The sequence below is a fragment of the Chenopodium album genome, chromosome 8, assembly GCF_948465745.1.
Source record: "Chenopodium album chromosome 8, dcCheAlbu1.1, whole genome shotgun sequence".
Lineage (NCBI taxonomy): Eukaryota > Viridiplantae > Streptophyta > Magnoliopsida > Caryophyllales > Amaranthaceae > Chenopodium > Chenopodium album.
Window position 1 is genome coordinate 61,565,307 of NC_137841.1, and position 20,922 is coordinate 61,586,228.

A 20,922-nucleotide genomic window follows, 5' to 3' on the forward strand; every position below is an offset into this window, starting at 1 on the left:
TAAATTTGATCCAAGAAGTGATGAAGCTGTTTTCCTTGGTTATTCTTCTCACAGTAAGGCATATAAAGTATTCAATAAGAAAACTTTGTGTGTTGAAGAAAGTGTTCATGTAGTCTTTGATGAATTTAATATGTGTTGTGAGAATGTGCAGGTTGATGACTTAGATGAGATAGGACTTTTGTATTTTACAGGAGAATCAACTGATGTTTCCTTAGAAAAACCAGGTTCACATACTGGTTCACCAGATGCTGCTGGTGAAGGACTTGGTCACAATGAAGGAGATCCTCAACAAGTAGATACTCATGAGGATGGAGATGAAGGTCCCCAAGTAAATGGAGAAAGCAACACCTCAGGGGGAACAGAAAACTTTCAGGACAAGTTTTCCACCCAGGTAAGAGAGGTAGGGGGAACATCTCAGCATACTGGTCCATCTGTGCAAAACCAATTTGATGGCACAAATGAACCAGGGATGCATGATGGTTCTGATGGATTAAATGAGAATGCACCTAGATCTAGCATTTTTAAATATAAATCTTCTCATCCTACTGAACAAATTCTGAGTGATATCAGTAAAGGCATTCAGACTAGGAGAGCAGTTTATGAAAACTTTTGTGCATTTTTCTCATTTTTATCCAATATAGAACCAACTGACTACAAGATGGCTTTAAAAGATCCTGATTGGGTTTTGGCTATGCAAGATGAATTAAATCAATTTGAAAGAAATAAAGTGTGGCATCTTGAGCCAAGACCTGAGAACAGGTCAGTCATAGGTACCAGGTGGGTCTTCAGAAACAAATTGGATGATCTGGGTACTATAGTCAGAAACAAAGCTAGACTGGTCGTGCAAGGTTATAATCAGCAAGAAGGCATTGATTATGATGAAACCTTTGCACCAGTAGCTAGACTTGAGGCAATAAGGATCTTGATTGCCTTTGCTGCTCATAAGAACATTAAGCTCTTTCAAATGGATGTTAAGACAGCATTTCTTAATGGTTATTTGAAAGAAGAAGTATATGTTGAGCAGCCCCCTGGCTTTGCTGATAGTCAATTCCCAAATCATGTATATAAGCTGGACAAGGCACTCTATGGTCTTAAACAAGCTCCTAGAGCTTGGTATGAAAGGCTGTCCAACTTTCTGATGGAACATGACTATAGAAGGGGAACGGTTGATAAGACCCTCTTTATCAAAACCAGGAATTTTGATTTGATTGTAGTACAGATATATGTAGATGATATAATATTTGGTGCTACTAATCAAATTTTGTGTAGTGAGTTTGCAGATCTGATGCAAAGTGAATTTGAGATGAGCATGATGGGAGAACTAGGATTCTTCCTAGGATTGCAGATCAAGCAAACAGTTGATGGGATCATGATACATCAACAGAAGTATCTAAAGGAACTAATCAAGAAGTATGGATTGCAAGACAGTAAATCATATGCAACTCCAATACCTACAAATGCAAAGCTAGACAGTGATGATAAAGGAGAGAGTGTGGAAGCTACACTGTTTAGAGGTATGATTGGTTCTCTTCTCTACTTGACAGCTAGTAGGCCAGATATAGTGTTTTCTGTGGGATTGTGTGCACGTTTTCAAAGCAATCCCAAAGAATCTCACTTAAAGGCTGTCAAGAGAATACTTAGTAGGAACAGATGATCTGTACTTGTGGTACCCCAAAGGTGGTTCAATTGAACTATTAGGATACACAGATGCAGATTATGCTGGATTCCTAGTAGACAGAAAGAGCACATCTGGTATGGCACATTTCTTAGGTCCCTGCTTGATTTCATGGGGATCAAAGAAACAAAATTCTGTTGCTTTATCCACAGCAGAATCTGAATACATAGCTGCTGCAGCTTGCTGCTCCCAGCTGTTGTGGATAAGAAACCAGTTGAAAGATTTTGGTATTTTCTATGAAAATGTACCTATTTTATGTGATAATACAAGTGCTATTAACATTTCTAAGAATCCTGTGCAGCATTCCAGGACAAAGCATATTGAGATAAGACATCATTTCCTAAGAGATAATGTTGAGAAAGGTCTTGTAGAGCTGAGTTTTTGCAACAGTGAAGAACAAATTGCAGATATCTTCACTAAGCCATTGGGTAAAGAGTCTTTCTACAAGTTTAGAGTCATGTTAGGTCTGACTAGGTCAAACTAAGAGACCTCTCTCAGCTGTTTTCCCCAATGATTGGCTAATTAAGTATTCTTTAAATGTGTGCGTGCATCATACATTTGCAATCTGTCTATTATCTCAATGTTAATTGCTTATCTCTATGTGAGCAATATTGCAGCTAATCACTTTCAGGATTGAAGGCCATATTGAACAGATAAGCAACTGTTTCAGTAACCCTACCAGCAGAGGAAACAGCAGCAAATACAAACGGATTAATTTTGAAATTAATTTCAAATTAAACCGTGAGAAAATATTTTTTTATATTCTTATTTGATTTTAAAATCTTTTAAATATGGCAGTTATTTTCCTCCAACGGCAATTTGTTCTGACAGTTGCAATTATGGGCAGTTGTTCATTTATGGAAGTTATTTCCAAATTAAAATAACTTCCAAATATCTTCTGATCCTCTGATTTTATTTCTGATTGTCTCTATAATTCCTCTTGCTATATATTTGCTTCCCTTTCCTTGCTCCGTGATTATTCATCATTCATCAAAAATTCTCAACTTCTCTCTCTACAAGATCAATTCTTCGAAGCTTAGACAAGCAACAATGGTGAGAAAGGCTGGAACTGGAAGGAAAGGAGGAAGGAAAGGAGGTTCCAAAGCAAGTTTGGCTAGTTCCCCCTCGTCAAAATCTCAAGAAACAATCAAGGATGTTCTTATGAACGTCTCTGAGCAGACTCCTTCACAAGCAACACCAGAAATCAACCCCTCTGAACCCATCAAGGCCGTTCCCTTGAGACAAACTCCTTCAAACGAGAATGTCTTGAAGGAAAAACCTGCTTCACCATCAAAGACTAAAACTTTAACCCCTTCTCCACAAAAATCCAAATCCAAAAAGGCCCCAAAAGAGAAATCCATCGGAACCCTCACTCAAATAACTGAAACCGTTTCTTCAAACCCCAAATCACCTTCTGAGGGGGAACCTGTTAAAAAGATAGCCAAGAAACTTGAAAAACAGTTAGAGGAACTGGCTGATGAAGGATTGGATGAGGAGAAGGAGGACAAGAAGATGGAGGAGGATCTAGATGTAGTGGTGACCAAGGTGGTTGCTGGTACCACTACTGGTTCTGTAAGGAAAAGGCAGACTAGGGCTGCTTCAAAGGTCATTAAGGGCTCAGAAGAGAAGGAGACTACACCATCTGAGCCTAAGAGAGGAGAGAAAAGGAAAGCAACATCATCTGTTTCCCGTATCTCCAAGGCTGCTAAAGGTAAACAACCTGTTAACCCCAGTACTGGTGCAACTTCTTTAAGTTCTAGGACTGTGTTATCTGGTTGTGGTGTTGAGAATGAATATTTTGATATTCCTGCTTTGAGTCAAGTTAAGGAACTTCTTGAGTTCCAAGGATGGATGTCTCTGTTTAATGATTTAAATGATGCTTTTGTTGGTCCTGTTCGTCAGTTCTTTGTTAATCTGAAGCAAAACATTGATATGTCTGTGGCATCAACTGTTTCTGGTAGTATTGTCCATGTTTCTGAGTCTGTTTTATCTGAGTTGCTGGGTATACCTAGAGATGGTTTTGGTAGATATAGCAGTGATGGGTGGCCCCAAATGGGAGGAGTAACACCTGAGGAGGTTACTCAGTTTTTGTTTGGAAAGAAGGAAGAAGCTGGTTCCCCTAGTGACTTTAGGGAGGCAATTATGTTGGTTCTGCACTCCATGTGTTTGAAGGTCTTTCTGCCCAAGGGTCAAGGCAGAGGTACTGTTAGGATCATGGACATGGTCCTGATCTATCTGATCCTGAAAAAGGTTAAGGTTAATCTGCCAGCTCTAATGATGGAGCACATGTTGTACTGCCATGCTTCATCCCACAACTCCCTGCCTTATGGTTCCTTTATCTGCAAAATCATCAAGGAGCAGAATCCCAAGTTTTCTTTTTCTGGTGAGGTGGTGAGTCTTCAGTTGTTCTCCAAGAAAGTACTCACTCAAAAGAAGATTGACTACTCTGGAAAGAGGCTGACTTTTGTAGGTCAAGAAAGTAGCCCAAGGGATGCAGGGAACCAGGAGGAAATCACTCCTGAGGATGTGGCAATGCTTCTTGCCAAGTTGGAAAGGCAGGATGAGAGGATCATAAAGTTGGCTACCAGTCTAGTGCAGGCTGAAGAAGAAAGGAAGCTTGATAAGCTTATGAACAACAGGAAATTCCTCACTATTTGCAGGGTGATTGATCACCTGTTGCCCCCAGAGTCTGGGATGCAGTTTGACTCTACACACTGTAGGATCATTGAGACGGATGATGAGGAATCCTCTAGTGAGAGGGGTCCTGATGCTGAAAAAGGAGAGGGTTCTGAAGAAGAGGAAAATGAATCTGATGAGGAAGAAGAAGAAGAGACAGAGGAAAAGGAGAAGAAGGAAGAAGAAAAGACAGCTGAGGAAGGTTCTGACTTCGAGGAGGAGATCAACCCAGAGGATGAAGAAGAGGATGAAGATGATGATGAATGATCACTTCAGTCTCCCCCTCCCCTTCCATTAACTGCCATAATATTTGATGTTCCCCCACACTGCTAGACTGTTTTTCATGCAGTGTGGTTTCTATTATGTTTCTAACCTTCTGGTGTGTAATCCTGAACAGTTTTAAGCTTTTTCTGTTTTATGTGATTGAATAACCTGTTTGTGCTAACCTGCAGCATTGAGATTGATCAGTGGTTGAAACTACTGATTTTTGGCTTCCTTGCGATATTTTGGTGTGCAATTCTATTTTTTGAATGCTTTTTAATGATGCCAAAAGGGGGAAAAGCAGGTTGAAGTTTCTGAAAAGGCCTTGTTAGACAATTAGATTGAGTCTTTTATTTCCTTGAGTCAGTTAATCACAAAAACAAGTTAAAATAGAGGGAACAGTTAGATTAACTAACTGTTTCAGTGTCTTTTTCCAAAAATCCAAAAACAAGTTGTTTCTTTTAAATAAAGATGGCTATCCTGGTCAGTCATCAGTGTCATAAGTCTTTTACACAAGATATCCCTTGTGTAGAAAGTCTAGTAGAAAGTCTTGTCTTCTTAAGTGTAGATTAGAACTTTCTTTACTTTGCTGTTTCTCACTAACGTGCAGGTGCAGGAAACTTCAAAGTGTTTGTCATCATCAAAAAGGGGGAATTTGTTGAGTCACTTAAGGTTTTGAGTGATGACAAACAGCTGACTAGCTGGTTCTTGTTGGTTTTATATCATATCAACTGACATTTTGAACAGGAACAGCTATCCCAAGTACTTGAGGCAATATGAAGTCCTTTTGAATCAAAGCATTCAAGAAATATGTATCAGAATGTTCTATCAAGGAAGGCCGTCAAGACTTGAAGATTATGAAGTCTCTCAGATTAGGATAGTTGATCTTTGTAGTCTTTATAATGTTAAGTGTGCATGGATGTTTGTACGTGAGCTATCTGTATCCCTTACTTAGAATATTTAGTGTTGTAGAGATCAGGAAAAGTTGACCTGATCTCTAGGACACTAACAGGTTAGGAAACAGCTGCTTCGTAGCTTGTTTCATGAACCTGGACATTAGTTCAGTAAATATTTTCTGGAATATATATTTCCTATCCTTAGAGAATATTTACTAAACTAATTGATTCAGTTTATGCAGAGTTGGAGATGAATTATTTCGCATATAACTTAGAATATATTATTCTACCCATTTATGGAAAGTAGAATAATATCTTAGAATATCTCTTATTTACAAAATAAAAGATATTCTATTTACCTAAGTTATGATCTGAAAAGATCACGAAAGAATTCATCTCCCAACCTTATAAAAGCATAAACTCGATCAGAATTTCGAGTGAGCTTTTCTGAAAAACTTCTCTATCTTTGAAAGCTCGAAATACACTCTAAGGGAAATAGTTAGTTCATCTCTTACAAACTATTTATGCACACAGTAAGAATTGTTTTGTAATTATCTCTTGTAAGCTTTGAGTGGAAGCATTTAGAGGGAAACAAAGGGTTTGTATTGAATCACTAAGAGGTTAGTGATTGGGTAGCATTTACGAGTGTGAGTGCAAGTGCTTGTGAGTTCAAGTGCGAAGTGACACCTAGAGTTAGGTGTGGGGATCACGAGTGTGATCATTTGTAATTGCTTTTGTTTTTCAGAGTTGATTAATAAAAGTAATTAGGGTAGTGGAGGACGTAGGCTCAGAGTTGAGCTGAACCTCGTTAAATCTTTGTGTTGATTATTTATTGAATTTTCTGTTTCCGCTGCAGGACCAGTTCATCACCTGGTCCCCCTACATAAATAGAGAAGAAAATCCAATAATTCTTAACACTGCCCTGTACTCAATTCAACCCCCCCCCCCCCTTCTTGAGTACCAGCTGCACTTTCAGAGGTACAGATGGAGGAGGAGCAGTAACTTGCTCAGACGAAATAACAACCTCAGAGTTCTTACTTTCCTCACTGAATTTCTTGTTGGTTTTGGACTTCTATTGAGACGAATTCAATAAAATCCCACATGACAATATTTCCCTAAATATAAATAATCAAAGATGGTGAATCTAAATAGTGAAAAAAGCCCATATGGTACAGCTAAAAAATCAGAGGAAGTTTAACATGCAGTCACCACCTCAAATAGCCGTTTTTATACATGAAAGATGCAAACTTGCAAGTTGCAACATAAAGTACAGGTAATCTATGACATACTTATTGGAATTTAACCATTTCCTCAATAGTCTTTCCACCAGCTATACACAACATGCTTATTGGAGAAAAGATTTGCTTGGCCTATCAATAACAACAATTTTATACTAAAATTGAGAACATCTATAACTAACATAGTTCCCCCAACCCCTCATAAGCCTTTACCATTTCAAAAACCTTTGATTTCAATAAAAGATTAGTAACTAGAAATCAGTGAGCATTTTAAGTAGTTCACAAAGTCATTATAGTTTATACTCGTATAAGGTTTGGAGGAGAAGGCATAAAATAAATTCTAATCCAATATGTATGATATGAAATGTCAACAAACGAGTAAGACTACTAGACATCCATTAATTATGTGAGCTCCCTAGTTCCCAATCACAAGGAATCCCACAGAGCTACAGAGATGTTTTCAAAGAATTCAAACACAATCTCCTAAAGTTGTGATATCTAGATCTCATTCCTCGAGCCTAAAGAGAAACAAGCCTACAGATTAGATCCAAATTTACCAAACAATCTGCCATAGGTTCCCCACCCTTTATACAAACCTCATGATTTTCCACTCACTATAAACTACAATGAGTGGTGCAAAAGGGATACTGAGCAAGCAAGACTGAACAAGTATATCATGGTCCCACCAACAATATGTACGCCCATTTCCACTCACTTAACGAACAATATACTTCCATGACTTCAAAAACCATATAAGAACCTTCTACAAGTATTATATCTTAAACAGACCTCACACTGGGAAAGCATTAAGAAAACTCACAATCTGCCAAGATAGCAAAAATTTTGATAGTAATCACAGTTTTCAAATTACTATACATCAATATCAACAACACTCTATTCATTTAGAGTAATCTAGGCATATAGATGAACTCGATGATTTGAAAAACTACAAAACTAATTTGAAATTCCTCCAAATCATTGGATAGGAACCAATGAGGAATCCCCATGCTTCATATAAATGACAACCCTGATGTGCCCCTTCTAGATCACAAAATTAAAAAAAAAAAACCACCACAAGCCAATAGAGGCCCACTACCTAGGCAGAAAATTCATTGACACCTACAAAAACAATAGTAGCAGTAATAACACTTATTAAATCGCCTTTACCTAGTTTCACAATCTTCATGATCCATAACCTTGTCCAAGTGATACCAAAGCATTTAAGTGTACTTTCATAGTTTCATATTTGCTCCTTCCCTCGTCGTAGAGAGGAAATCACCAAACGAGGCAACAAAACTTGTAATAAGACCAACTTAAGCATCATCCTTTCTCATTGATGTAACTAAGATTTTTGTGTGGGTTTGTATGTACTAGATCCAAACATGAAAAATAAGAGCTCAAATGCATCTATGACTGTCACAAACTATAGTTTAACCCTTCGTGCACCAATGGGGAAACAAAAATAAAATGCAAAAGGATTTAATGTGTGGCTGATAATTGAAGCAGTAAATAGATAATTTGAACATACCTGCAGCCTCAGTGTACCTGAAGAAGTCCTGCACAGAAAACAACTTTTTCTTGTCAGGAATGTCTTTAGAAGAGCGTCCAAGATGAGGCACCAACTCGATGAGTTCTGAAATTGAAATGGTTGACAGTGTTGATTTCAAGCGCTTGACATTGGAAAGAGGGATATTAAGCAGCCCACTGGCTAATTTTTGAGCTGTTAAGCCTCATGATTCCTCACTAGTAGTAGTAGACACACTATCATCCCCATCTTCTTTCACTGGAGATGTAACTCCAACAAGGGTAGATGATGCTCCACGCCTCCACCTACTCTTGCAAACTTTAAATTTCCTAAAAAGACATTCATATTTGCCTTCTTACCCTCTAAGATACTAGTCACTGTCTTCTAGTGATCCAAGTGAGAGGGGAATTGTGGTGGGGGTGATGACGGTTCATAAAACCTTTCCTCATTTTGTTTAGCAGCATGATCAAGCTTTTGCAGACTCTGTGTTATCTGATAAAAAATGAGAGCTACCACCAGCTCGAAGCTTAAATGCTTCCCTTTATTGCACTTTGTTTCCTCTCTTGGCAACATCATAACAAACATACCCTTTTTTTGGCTCATTTGTCTTTAAGTCACATAAATCTGATGATTTTGACGAACGGACACACGAACCCTTTCCCTCATCACTTGTCTTTGAGCACCATTTCTGTCCTAATTTAAAAGGCGTGGGAAATGCCTGTGCAAAACCATTGAGAAACATCGACCATGTCATAGCAAACTGCAAACAGTTCAAGCACGAACCTTCCTTTTTTCCCCACTCCCTTTCTTTTTGCTTTTCATTTAACATATTGACCTTAGGATCAGCATTGGCACAATTTGGCGAAAACATGCCCAATATACTCTTTATTGGTAGCTTTATCGATTTTCCTTTTCTCTTATCCTCATTAGAACTACCATGGGAAGGGGTAATTTTCTTCTTTGACACAGATGAATGAAGTTTGCTGTTCTTACTACTGACACCAGTACTGCTAGAACCATTCAACTGCCCTAAAAGTTCAGCATTTCGATTGCCATTCTTTCCCAACCAAGTTAACTCAAACTCCTTAGTAGCCTTTCTAAAACCCGCTTTTAGCGGCGAAAAAGCATCTTTAACAACTTGAATTGAATTAAGTAATGATTCAACAGGGTCATTCCCAGACATGAGACACCATCCCTAAAACCCTAAATCTTTAATCCCCTCTATTCAGGGCCGTAGCAAGGGGAGGGCAGCTAGGGCGGCTGCCCTGGGCCCCTTGTTAAAAAGTCTAGCTTTAATACAATACAAGGCCCCAGAAAAATATACTTCGTACTAAATAATACTATGTATATATATTTTTAAGAAAAAAGAAATAAAGAAAACAAGAAGTGTGTACTGTACAACACTACAATAGTGCAGTAGAATTCCAAAATATCAAATGACATTTTTGGTCAACGTATTTCTTCCCTAATTTTTTGCCCAAATTATTCACTTTCCTAAGCGAATTTGATTAACAAAAAAAAATGTCATTAATTTAAATTGTATCCCCGTTTTTGGTAATTTTATTTTTCAAAATGTATCTCATTACAATTTTCAGTTAGTTAAATTCATTCTCTTTCTCAATTCAATTGAATATGAAAACTAAAATAAATGGTCTTTTTACTCTTCAATTTTCAACGGGAATTTATCTAATTATTTATAATTCTCTTTGCATACCCTTTTTTTTTTTGAATGGTGCATACATGACTTTATTCATCAAGTTCTCTTATTTGTATTAAATTATTTTTCTTAAAATGTATAACTACTTTCATTCAAATATTACAAAATTTGAGGAAAAAAATTTAATTGATTGGTTGGATACTTGGTTTGAATGGTTCGGCTGGTGTAATTATTTCAACAAGAGTTACGGGAATGTAATTTCAATGTTTTATGAAATTTGATATTTATAAAAATTATTAATCATAATAAAATATGTATTTTCATTTTGCATACCCAATTTTCTTAAAATTCAACAATCACAAGTTACAAACCCTTCACAAATCAATAAATAACTTCAATCAGCAAACACTTTTCAACATCAAATACAAAATGAGATCTTCCCAGCAGAAAACAAACAAAATAGCAAAAACCCAATTAATTTCAGCAAAGATTGAAGAAATTTATGCAATTCAATCTAAATGTAACAGATTACTTGGATCCTATGAACAAAAAACTTCCATTTTTACCGAGAAATAATGCTTTATAACTGCAAAAATCAACTTTTGTTGACAAATTAACAAATGGGTACACCTGAAATTCAAGAAAAACAAAAGGGTATAGCTTAAATCCAACTATTAATTCCAGCAAATTGAAGAACACTAATTATTACAAATTATCATATTTTTTATCTAATGTATTAAAGGAGAAGAAAGAGAAGTACTTATTACTAGATAAAGTGGTGAGGATATTATGATGATAAGAATTTGGGATTCCAAGAAATTTTCAGACAAAATCAAATGAGCAAAAACAAGAATTGTGGATCCATGTTTATCCACGTAGGATTGACATTTTGTTGACGTTTGCAGTTTTTAAATTGAGTGATATACACTACAGAGTACTAAACTTTGCAATTTGTATCAGAGAAGGTACTGAACTTTCATTTGTATCAGGCAAGGTACTCCAGGTAGAGTACCAAAGTTTTCCACCTACAGCAACCGGTTAACAACAAAATAAAAAAAAAAAAAATTAAATTATGACACAATTAACTAAAAGGTACTGAACTTTTAATATGTTCCAAAAATGGCTGTTGCAAAACTCACGTTACTCTCTTTCCACTCTTCCCCCTTTTTTTCTTCACACTAAAAAAAAATAAAAAGAAAAAGAAAATTAAAAATTAAAGTAAAGATATAGCAAAAAGAGCCTCTGGATTCTTGTCAATTTAAATTAATTAATTGCCGGCGACGGCGAAGATGGTGACGAAGGAGGTGGTGTATGTGGGGTGGGAAGAGGTGTATGTGTGTAGAGAGAAACGAAGGAGAGAGATTCATGTATTGAAGAGAAAAGATGGAGGTTCTGATCTTGCTGTTATTGCAAAAGAGAAGAATTTGAGGCATATGACTTATTGATTTTCGCTTGATTAATTTCAGATCCGGGATGTGAATTATCAAGTTGGAGGTTCTTCGTTTGTTAAGCCTAAATTGAAGGTGTTGCTTTTGGGTTTTTTTTACTGATTTAATTACTATGTATTATTTTTTTTCTGGGATTGGGAGGTGGTTTGATTTGTTTAGATCTGAAATTTTGTTATTTGTTCTAATTTTTGGGAGATTTGGGTTTTTTCCCCAATTTTGTTGAGTATTTTTGGAATTTCGTTTATCGTGATGTTTTTCTGACAATTGATTTTTTTTTTAATCAAATAAACCGGCTAAAACAGGTTATTAACGGAAAAGTTACTTCCAATCAAGGTCAGAGTACTCTATTTGATACAAATGAAAGTTCAGTACCTTCTCTGATACAAATTGCAAAGTTTAGTACTCTGTAGTGTATATTACTCTTTTTAAATTCTCAGCAGCACCATAACCTCCATGGATCCATGTTTATTCATTGTGTGATTGATACTCCATAATTTGATAGGACATGTAATAACTAATAAGGGACTATGGGTCCAATGGATCAAATTCGGTTTGGTCAACCTAAATAGTAGTTAGTGGTGTCAATTCGATTTTCTGAATCGGTTGCGATCTAGTCGGATCTGATTGGAATCTATTTCACATTTCATTCTAAATTATTATGTCCATATAAATCGTAATGTTAAACGAGTTTTATTCTAGTTGATTTTAGTATATCATGTTGGTTCAGGTCAGTTTTTAACACCTCTAATTACACTACTAGAAAAAGGGTCAATTACGACGGAATGGTTCCGACGGACATGAAAATCCGTCGGAAAACACTTAATTTCCGACGGATTTTATTTCCGTAGGAAATTTCCGACGGATCTGGAATCTCCGTCGGAAATTTACGACGGAAATTAAAATCCGTCGGAAATTTACGACGGAAATTAAAATCCGTCGGAAATTAAGTGTTTTCCGACGGATTTTATTCCGTAGGAAACTTCCGACGGATTTTTCGGTCGGAAATTAAAGTTTCCGACGGAATAATTTATGTGTCCGACGAAATTTTGATTTAAAAAAAAAAAAAAATTCTAAAACCCTAATTTAAACCCGCCCCTTTACCCTTACCCCTTCATTTCTCTCTCCTCCCTCATTCCCTGTTCTCCTTCTCCGCCCCTTTTTCTTCCTCCTTCTTTCTCCGCCCCTTCTTCTTCCTCCCTGTTCTTCCTCCTTCCTCCTCTTCTTCGCCCCTTTTTCTTCTCCCTTTCCCCTTTCTTTTTCCTTTGTTCTAATTATTTTTTCGGGTTTTCGCCCTTTTTCTTCTCCCTAATTAATTTTTGGCAACAACAACCCAAAATTTACACTAATTCGTGAAGCCCTAATTAATTTTTTGAACAAAAGTAAGGTTTTTCATGGTCGAATTTGACCTTTAAAACCCAAATGCGAGCCATTTTCGTGGTTTTGTTGGTGAAATTCAAGGTTTGTACTTCTTTTTTTATTTATTTTTGGTTGATTGGGGTGGCGTTTTTTTTTTTTTTTTTTTTTTTTTTTTTTTTTTTTTTTTTTTTTTTTTTTTTTTTTTTTTTTTTACGGTTGTTGGGTGTTCGGTGTGGTTGTGGTGGCTTGCTGCCATGGTGGTTTGGTTTTTTGGTCAGATCTGGGTCGGTTAGGAGGGTGGGTTGGTTTTAGGGTGAGGTGGGTTGGGATTTTTTCGGGTTTCTGGTAGTGTTTGATTAAATATGTAGATCTACTGTCTTTGAGTTTTTGTGTGTTATTTCTTGCTTTTGTCGTGTAAATTTTTGTTTTTTTTGGGTTAATTTACAGTTTTTTGGGGTTAATTTACGATTTTTTTGGGCTAATTTTTTGTTGTGGTGGTGTCGGTGGTGGTGTATGGTGGTGGGATAGGGTCGGTGGTTGTGGTTGGGTCTAGATGGGGGGGGGGGGCTGGTGGTGTGTGGTTGTGGTTGTGGCTGGGTCTGGATGAGGGTGGACTGGTGGTGTAGGGTGGTGGGAGGCTTTGTTTTTTTTAAAGAATTTTCCGACGGAATTTCCGTCGAAAAATTCCGGTGGATTACATTTCGTCGGAATTTTCCGACAGATTTTCTCTGGCCTGAAAATCGCTGTCGACAGATTGAATTCCGTCGGAATAGTGTTTCCGACGGAAATTCCGTCGGAAAAGCCGGTTTTCCTACAACATGTATTTCGACGACCTTTACGACGGAAATTCCGTCGGAAACCCCATTTCCGACGGAATTTAGGGTGTTTCCGACGAAAAATTTCTGTCGTTATTTGCATGTTTTCTAGTAGTGTTATGACAATCACGCAACTAATCATTTTATTGTTCAAAATTGTAGTATCTCTTTACAATGATTACACTTTGACCTTTTACATTTTTTAATGCATATGTAAATATGTTTGATTACATATATATACAATGTAGTTTAAAAAAAAATCCTAAAAAATTGATATTTTGAAAAATTCATTTCAAGACAAAGCCAACAATATCATACATGATACTCCCTTCGTTTTTGTTTAAGTCCTAAAGTTTGAATTTGACACTAATTACATGCACCACTTTGACCAATGTTTGTACATTATACATAAGATTAAATATGGTCATGTGAATACTTGTTAATTAAATACTCTGTAACAAATTTTTTTTATTTATACAACATCTAAATGCAGTCTAATATTCTTGATCATTGTTTCCAAATACCAATTTTTTTATTTATACTTATTGATAATTAATATCATTAGTCAAATTTATACATTGACACATGTGTGGGGTGCTGGTCGAAGTGGAGCACTTATATAAAAACAAGGGGAATATAAAGTGAAGAGGGGTTTGAATGATAAATTTCACTTTGCTAAATTACCCCTTCTTCACAAAAAAAAAAAAAAAAAAAAAAAAAAAAAAAAAAAAAAGAAGAAGAAGAAACCTACCTCATCAATTGTATTTTTTTAATAACAATTTTTTTACTAATATATATATTTTTTTATCACTAATTTTAAAATTTGCACCCACTAATTCACCACGGAGTAATATTTATTGTTTTTTTTATATTAGAATAAAGAAGATAACATAGCCTAATATGTTTTTTATGTATAATTTTTTTTGGGTGTTCCACCCGGTTTACCCTTTGGGCTAATTCGGATTTGGGGATCAGTTCTAGGTGGTTAGGTTCCAGTCTCCTTTATAAATTGTTGTTGCGAGGGATCGAACATGGGTCCTCCCTACCAAGTACAGTCTCAATCACTGCTACACCAAGCGCCAATTGATTAGTATGTTTTTTATATTGCATACATACACATTGAGGGGTTGTTTGGTTTGCACAGGATAAACAGTATGGAATGAACAAAGGGAAAGAAGGAGAATAAAATGAAAGACCCTTACATTTGCCATGTTGTTTGCTTTGAAAAATAATGGAAATAAGCCACCAGTGCACACAACCACCACACAACCACCCATGTCTTTCGATTTCCACCTATTTCAGCCACCACCCAGCCAACTCACCACTCGCTGAACTCCCCCCACCACTCGCTGTCGTTCGCCGCACCTCCCTTGCCCTTCGCTGCCCCTACCCTGCCCCCACAAAGTTGTTCCTGCCCTCGTGAAACTTCCCCAGCCCCGTAAAATCCTAAAACCTCCCCTTCCTCCCCGTAAGGGTTTCGAGGGTGGTAGGAGGGTCGTATGATGGTTTACGTGGAGGGAGGGGAGTTTTTAGGGTTTTGTGGGGGCTGGGGGAAGTTTTACGAGGGAGGGAAGGGCGGTGGAGGTGCGACGAATGGTCGAAGGAGGTGCGGCGAACGGTTGGGGGTAGAGCGACAGTGCGGTGGTTGATTTTCCGGTGGTGAGTGTAGACGTGTAGTAAGAGTGTGGTGGTATGGTGGTGAGATGGTTGCCAATGAATGGGAATGGAAATACCGGGGGGGGGGGGGGAATGAACTTAGAGGGATTTGGGGGAATGAAGAGGGTAAAGGGAATGGGGAAAATGGTCTAACAAACAACAAAGGGAAAGAGGACAGTTAATTCCGATTCCTTTTGATGATTAACCCCAAGTCCCCAACCAAATGGCCCCTGAATGTGTTTCTTAGCTAGCAGAACTAATGGGATGCTTCAATAGGATTGATGAGAATTAACAACATTTAAATAAAACCTGTTCAAAAATGGAATCCAACTAGACATGTTCTTGTCCAAAAAAAAAAAAAAAAAAAAAAAAACTAAACATGGTGCTTAAAATTAGGGTAAGGGATACGAAGTATGTCATAAATAGCTAATACAAATCGTGATCAACATTAAACAACTAAGCATTACCTTGAACTTTAACACCCTGCCTTAAACTAAAGAGTAATATATTGATTACCTATCAATCAAGGTTAGGGCACATGTACAATCGTACATGACACACTCTTTAAAATCTGAGAAAATACAAGTTTATCTCCATGATAAACAAGTTTCGTTTATCATGGGGACAAAAGTGTATTTTTTGCAGTAAAAATGAGTAAAACCGCTACTTGAGATAGCAGTTATATGGCAAAACCGCTACTTCAAGTAGCGGTTTTACTCCGTGATAAACGAAACTTGTTTATCACAGATATTAACTGGAGCAGCTTCTTATAACCTCGAGTAAATGGTGAAAATTCCATAAAGATTTCCATTCCAAATAGCTTAAACTTAACACTGTAACAACAATACAAATATACAATATTACAGCAATACAATAATACAGTAACAAAAATAACATGACAAGATAATGATTAATGAGAGGAATTCATATCAATAATTTTGGTGTTTATACCAGTCAAATAGCGTACAAATTCAAAATTTGCGGCTAACTACAACTAGTATATACTTATTCGCCTTTGCTTTTCCAAAGGAATTCCAAAAAAAAAGGGTACTTGAGTTCCTTCACCAACTTTGAAGACTCAGGCGCAGGCATCTAGCCATGGTTTTGGTGGAGGGGTAGGAAAATAATCTTATGTCCGAGGGTTAAAACAAAATATCCTCCCCAAATTTAGAATGCAGAGCCGCTGTCTTTGGGCTTCCCAACCATCATGTCCTTAGCTTCGTTTATTTTAGAGGCAAGATAATGGCTTCCACCAGCATCAGGATGGTTTGCAATCATTACCTTTCTATGAGCTTCCTTGACCTTCTCTGCAGCTGCACTCTCCCTGCCATTGTAAGGTCCAGAGAAGTATGCTGAAAATTAAAACTTGGGACAGAAAGAAGAAGAAAAAACTGACAACCAAATTTCCATAAAACAGGAAACCTTATAAAATAAAATTAAAAAATTAGTAATAAATGCTGGCTTACATATATTCTGTATACATGAGGGACTTAGATAATAGAAAGTGACAAAGATACTTTAGAAATTTAAGAGAACCTAAGTGGCCATTAACCTTCTTTGAATCACACTACGTGGCAAAAGCTTGAAAGTAAAGAATTGGCATCATTAAAGGTTCTTACAGCAACATGAAAATGTTTCTAGTTATCCAGAAAATTCCAAACACTACGATTATAGAATTAAAGGGACATTGCAACATTTAAGCTATAACTATGGAAATACAGATAGGAAAAAAATTTCACTTAACTCACTGTAATAGACTAACCTAAAAAGGGGCAATATTGGTATACTTGTATTATTAGGTTAGAGTCTTTAGCCTTAGTATAAATAGAGAGAGGGGGAAAGGAAAAGATAGGCTGAAAATTGTATTGAAGGGAAACCTTAGAGAGTCATGGCCTAAAGCCATTTTGAGAGTGATAGCCTAAAGCTAATAACCAATCCTTTTGTAAACCTTGCCATTTTTAATCAATATCCAAGCTTTAATCTTTATTTGTTGCATTATAAAATCAGAAATATTAATCCCCAAAATCAGTAACACTTAAATGAGCAAAGCTTTGATCTGGGGAGTTCAAAACTAGACTAAGCTTATTGCCCCTTTTGCACCCTTAATTATAGGTTAAAGTAACATTAGACAGTTAGTTTTGCAAAGTACATAATTTTTACAATAACCTAGCTTACTAGTACTTATTCTGTCTTTCAGTTAATTATTCCACTTGTACTAGATTATCAGCTAATTAGTCATGCACAGACCTTAGCACCATTGCTTAGTTAAAACTTCACAATGTAACAAAAAATCATATAAAATGACGTGAAACAATGACATATTTAAATTAAAGATTTTTTTTTTTTTTTTTTTTCATTTTAGGTCCAATAACATTAATTAGACAATTAGTTTGCAAAGTAACTTTTACAATAATCTAGCTTACTGATACGTTTTCTGTCTTTCAACTAATTTTTAAACTTGTACAAGATTAAATGTTCAGCTAACTAGTCGTGCACAGACCTTAGCACCACTGCTTAGTGATAAAATTTGTGATAGAAACTTCTTAGCCCATGCAAGAAACCTATTGCATAAGAATCTAAAAGTAATCACAACTACCTTATGCCAAGGATAAGAGCCGCTTCCCTCCTGGTCATCTTAGGTTGAAAACCACCTTCAAAAAACTTTCGAGGTCTTGGTGGACGTGCCTTGAATGCTTGCCAAGCTTGAATTCCATATTTACCAGCAAGAGCAGCAGCGGCAACAGTCATCCCAGCAATTAAAGGAGCTGCCTGGAATCATTCGGCATTTAATATCAAACTCTAAAGTTCACAATAAGAATGCTTCACGAGGGACAATAACTTCAAATCTCAAACAACCAACGTGCAAAAAGTTCACAATACGATGGAATTTTCAAGAGTAGACAAGTCCCAAATGCCAAAGAATCCAAGATAGGCAAATATATTCTAATCAACACAGTCGCTCAACAAGTTCAATCTTCAAACTATATAAATAGTATACAGCAATTTCGGGAGCATGCTTTGAATCTTAACACATGAAAGCACAAAATTGAGTCAAAATGATGATATCATGATAGAAGAACAAAAAAGGGAAACATTACTTTTAAAAACCAGAGACTCTTAGGGATCTACATAATAATATAAGAAATCCTTACTTTTATCAAACAGCAACACTTGTTATATTTGAAATTAGGTTCTCTTACACAGAAATGACTGAATATTCAATAATCTATTTCATCGAAGTGTCTTTCAAGTAAAAATCAATATCTTTATCACAAAATAGGACATGTAGCACAAGGTGTTCAGTAACCATACTGCTAATGATGATTAATAAAGTATTAATTAATCAACAACTTTATCTAGAGTGTATAAATGCAAGATTTACCCTGCTATCAAAGTTTTTAGTTACTTTGCAATGAACAGATACACTGAAGATGTACTAAGCTAATCAAGACAGAAAGTATACGGTTCGTTCCTGTGTCCTTGAACCCAAATACAAAAGATTATAGAGGGGTAAAACCCATAGCAATTGTAGAATCAGACAGCTTGTACTCCCTTTCACAAAATTTGTTCTTCTTTTCTTTTCTCCCTATTTGTTTAGGAATTGGTTATGGGTATGATTTCTATTTCCTACACGGGTCAATCTGACCGACCCGAATCCACTGATGCCATACCCCTCACCCCAACCATCAGAATCCTAAAACAAATATTGCACACCCCTCAGTCCCTCACTACCTAATTGACGTAGTGAGGTTGAGATTGTACTTGATGTGCTTGATGCTATTAGAGCAGAAGCTCACTTTTCAACTCAAACTCAACTACTTCAACCAAAAATCCGAGGTTTACGGCTAAATTTACAGCTTATAACATCGACAAGATCGAAATAAGCGTATAATTTACATAATATTCTCATAAATTACACGAGTTGCATGCACAAAACTAGTTATTCCAAATTCAACCTAAAATGGGAAGGGAAACCACACATTGAACAAAAACAGAACAAGTAGACACCAATTGAAAACCGAGCAAAAATACCCAAATCAAGAACAATCCCACTTAAAACATCCACAAATAAATCAACCAAATTCTTACAACCCCTAAAAAATCGATTTCTAACAAAAACCCTACAAAACAAAGCAACAAGCAGTTGAAATATTACACAAAATCCTCCACAAATCTTCTGCAGAAGTTATATTCATGAAGTTCCCATTAATTTTAACTTAAAATCACAACAATCTATCAAACAGCTGCAAATTTATCTATCATAATTCATTACAAATTGAACGAACAATTCAAATTGCAACAAAAACAGCTAAAAAATTTAACAAAAAAAAAAATTAAAAGATAAGGGATTACTAACCATTTAGTTTATGATGAATCTATGAAAATTAAAGCTTTGGATTTGCAGTCTTTGGCTTGTAAATTTGTACTCCGGCAGTGACGGGTCCAGAATTTGGGGACAGGGGTAGCGCAACGTATACTAAGTTAAAGAATGAGCCAAGACAAATTAATTAATACAAAATCAAATTTAAAAAGTACATAGAATGTATGTTATTACATTACTACACAAGTACTTACAAAAAATTTACAAATGTCCACGACGAGTTCGCATATTTTGGAATCGATTTACAATTGCATCAAGACTTACATTCAAGAACAAATCTTTCTCCAAATAAGTAACTAAAGTGTCATTTAACAAACCATCTCCCATGCTATTTGGTGGATTTTGATGAAACAAAGGGCCAAAGGGGGATTTTCATAATTTGGTGGGTTTTGATGGTTGGAAGGATGATTATCAGGTGGTTCTCTTTGTGTTGAAAAAAAAAAAAAAAAACTGGAAATACTTCTTTCTTGGGATCTCTTGAATTAGATTTCTGAAATTGGTAGCATTATTATGTTTTATCAGAACATATATCATTATTATCATATTTGCAAGTTCAATCATCATTACAACTTCAATAGAATTAGAAGAAAAAAAATAGAACTTCAACTAGGCAATAAGGCAGTAGGAAATTAGGCAATTAGCACATATAATTCATCAACATAACAATTAACAAAGCAAATTTGGTCAATTCAATTATTATATAAACTGGCAAACAACAACATTATACTTGATTACTTCAAATCTTCAATAGTTCAATTAAATTAATCAATTCAATCATTCAATATTTCAATTCATAATTTCATACTCAAATTCTAACCAACAAAAAACAGAACCTTATTGAAACATTGAAACAAAAGAGAAAGGAAAAAAGGAACCTTAATTGGAGCCTTGGAGGAGTTGGAGGCCGAGAACAGTGAGCACCCCCTGAACACCGTCACTCCGTCAGGTCGCCGAGAAGAACTTGGGTTGTGAGACTCGTGACTCGGTGATTGAGCACTGAGCAGGGAACTTGAGGAGTAGAGAACTTGAGCAGGGGGTTAGGGTTGTATAATTGATGTTTTGTGTTTTCAGATAAACAGAATAATTAAGCCTGAAATTTGATTTAATTTTTGAGTATTTGCTAGAAAGTTCAATGTCAATTGTCAAACTACCAATGTCGGTTTCAATCAATACTTTATAGATTATATATACTAAAAGACACACCACACCCCGATTTTTTAAAAAAAAAAAAAAATTAAATTTTACATAGGATATTAAACAAACAAAAAAAAAAAAATCTTATACAAAATAATTCCCTAATTTTATAAAATATAATTACTTAAAATAAAAAAGATTTGA

At 36.0% G+C, this 20,922-nt stretch overlaps 1 protein-coding gene across 1 annotated transcript; it reads right to left on the reverse strand.

The window, feature by feature from the left end:
- Positions 1-16,099: 16,099 nt before the first annotated feature.
- LOC145556209 (mitochondrial import inner membrane translocase subunit TIM14-1-like) lies at positions 16,100-20,683 on the reverse strand. The gene is made up of 4 exons (XM_081617860.1): positions 20,460-20,683; positions 19,561-19,680; positions 17,800-17,972; positions 16,100-16,527 (listed from the first exon to the last, which is right to left on the reverse strand). The coding sequence occupies exons 2-4, from the start codon at positions 19,561-19,563 to the stop codon at positions 16,371-16,373; spliced, it is 333 nt and encodes a 110-aa protein (XP_081473986.1). The 5' UTR covers positions 19,564-19,680; positions 20,460-20,683; the 3' UTR covers positions 16,100-16,370.
- Between the last annotated feature and the right edge of the window lie 239 nt (positions 20,684-20,922).

Excerpts from the sequence above, each read along its gene's own strand:
- LOC145556209 (XM_081617860.1), bottom strand. Across the intron at positions 16,528-17,799 it reads GCTCTTATCCTTGGCATAAG|GGAGAGTGCAGCTGCAGAGA; the intron begins GTAGTTGTGATT and ends TTACAATGGCAG.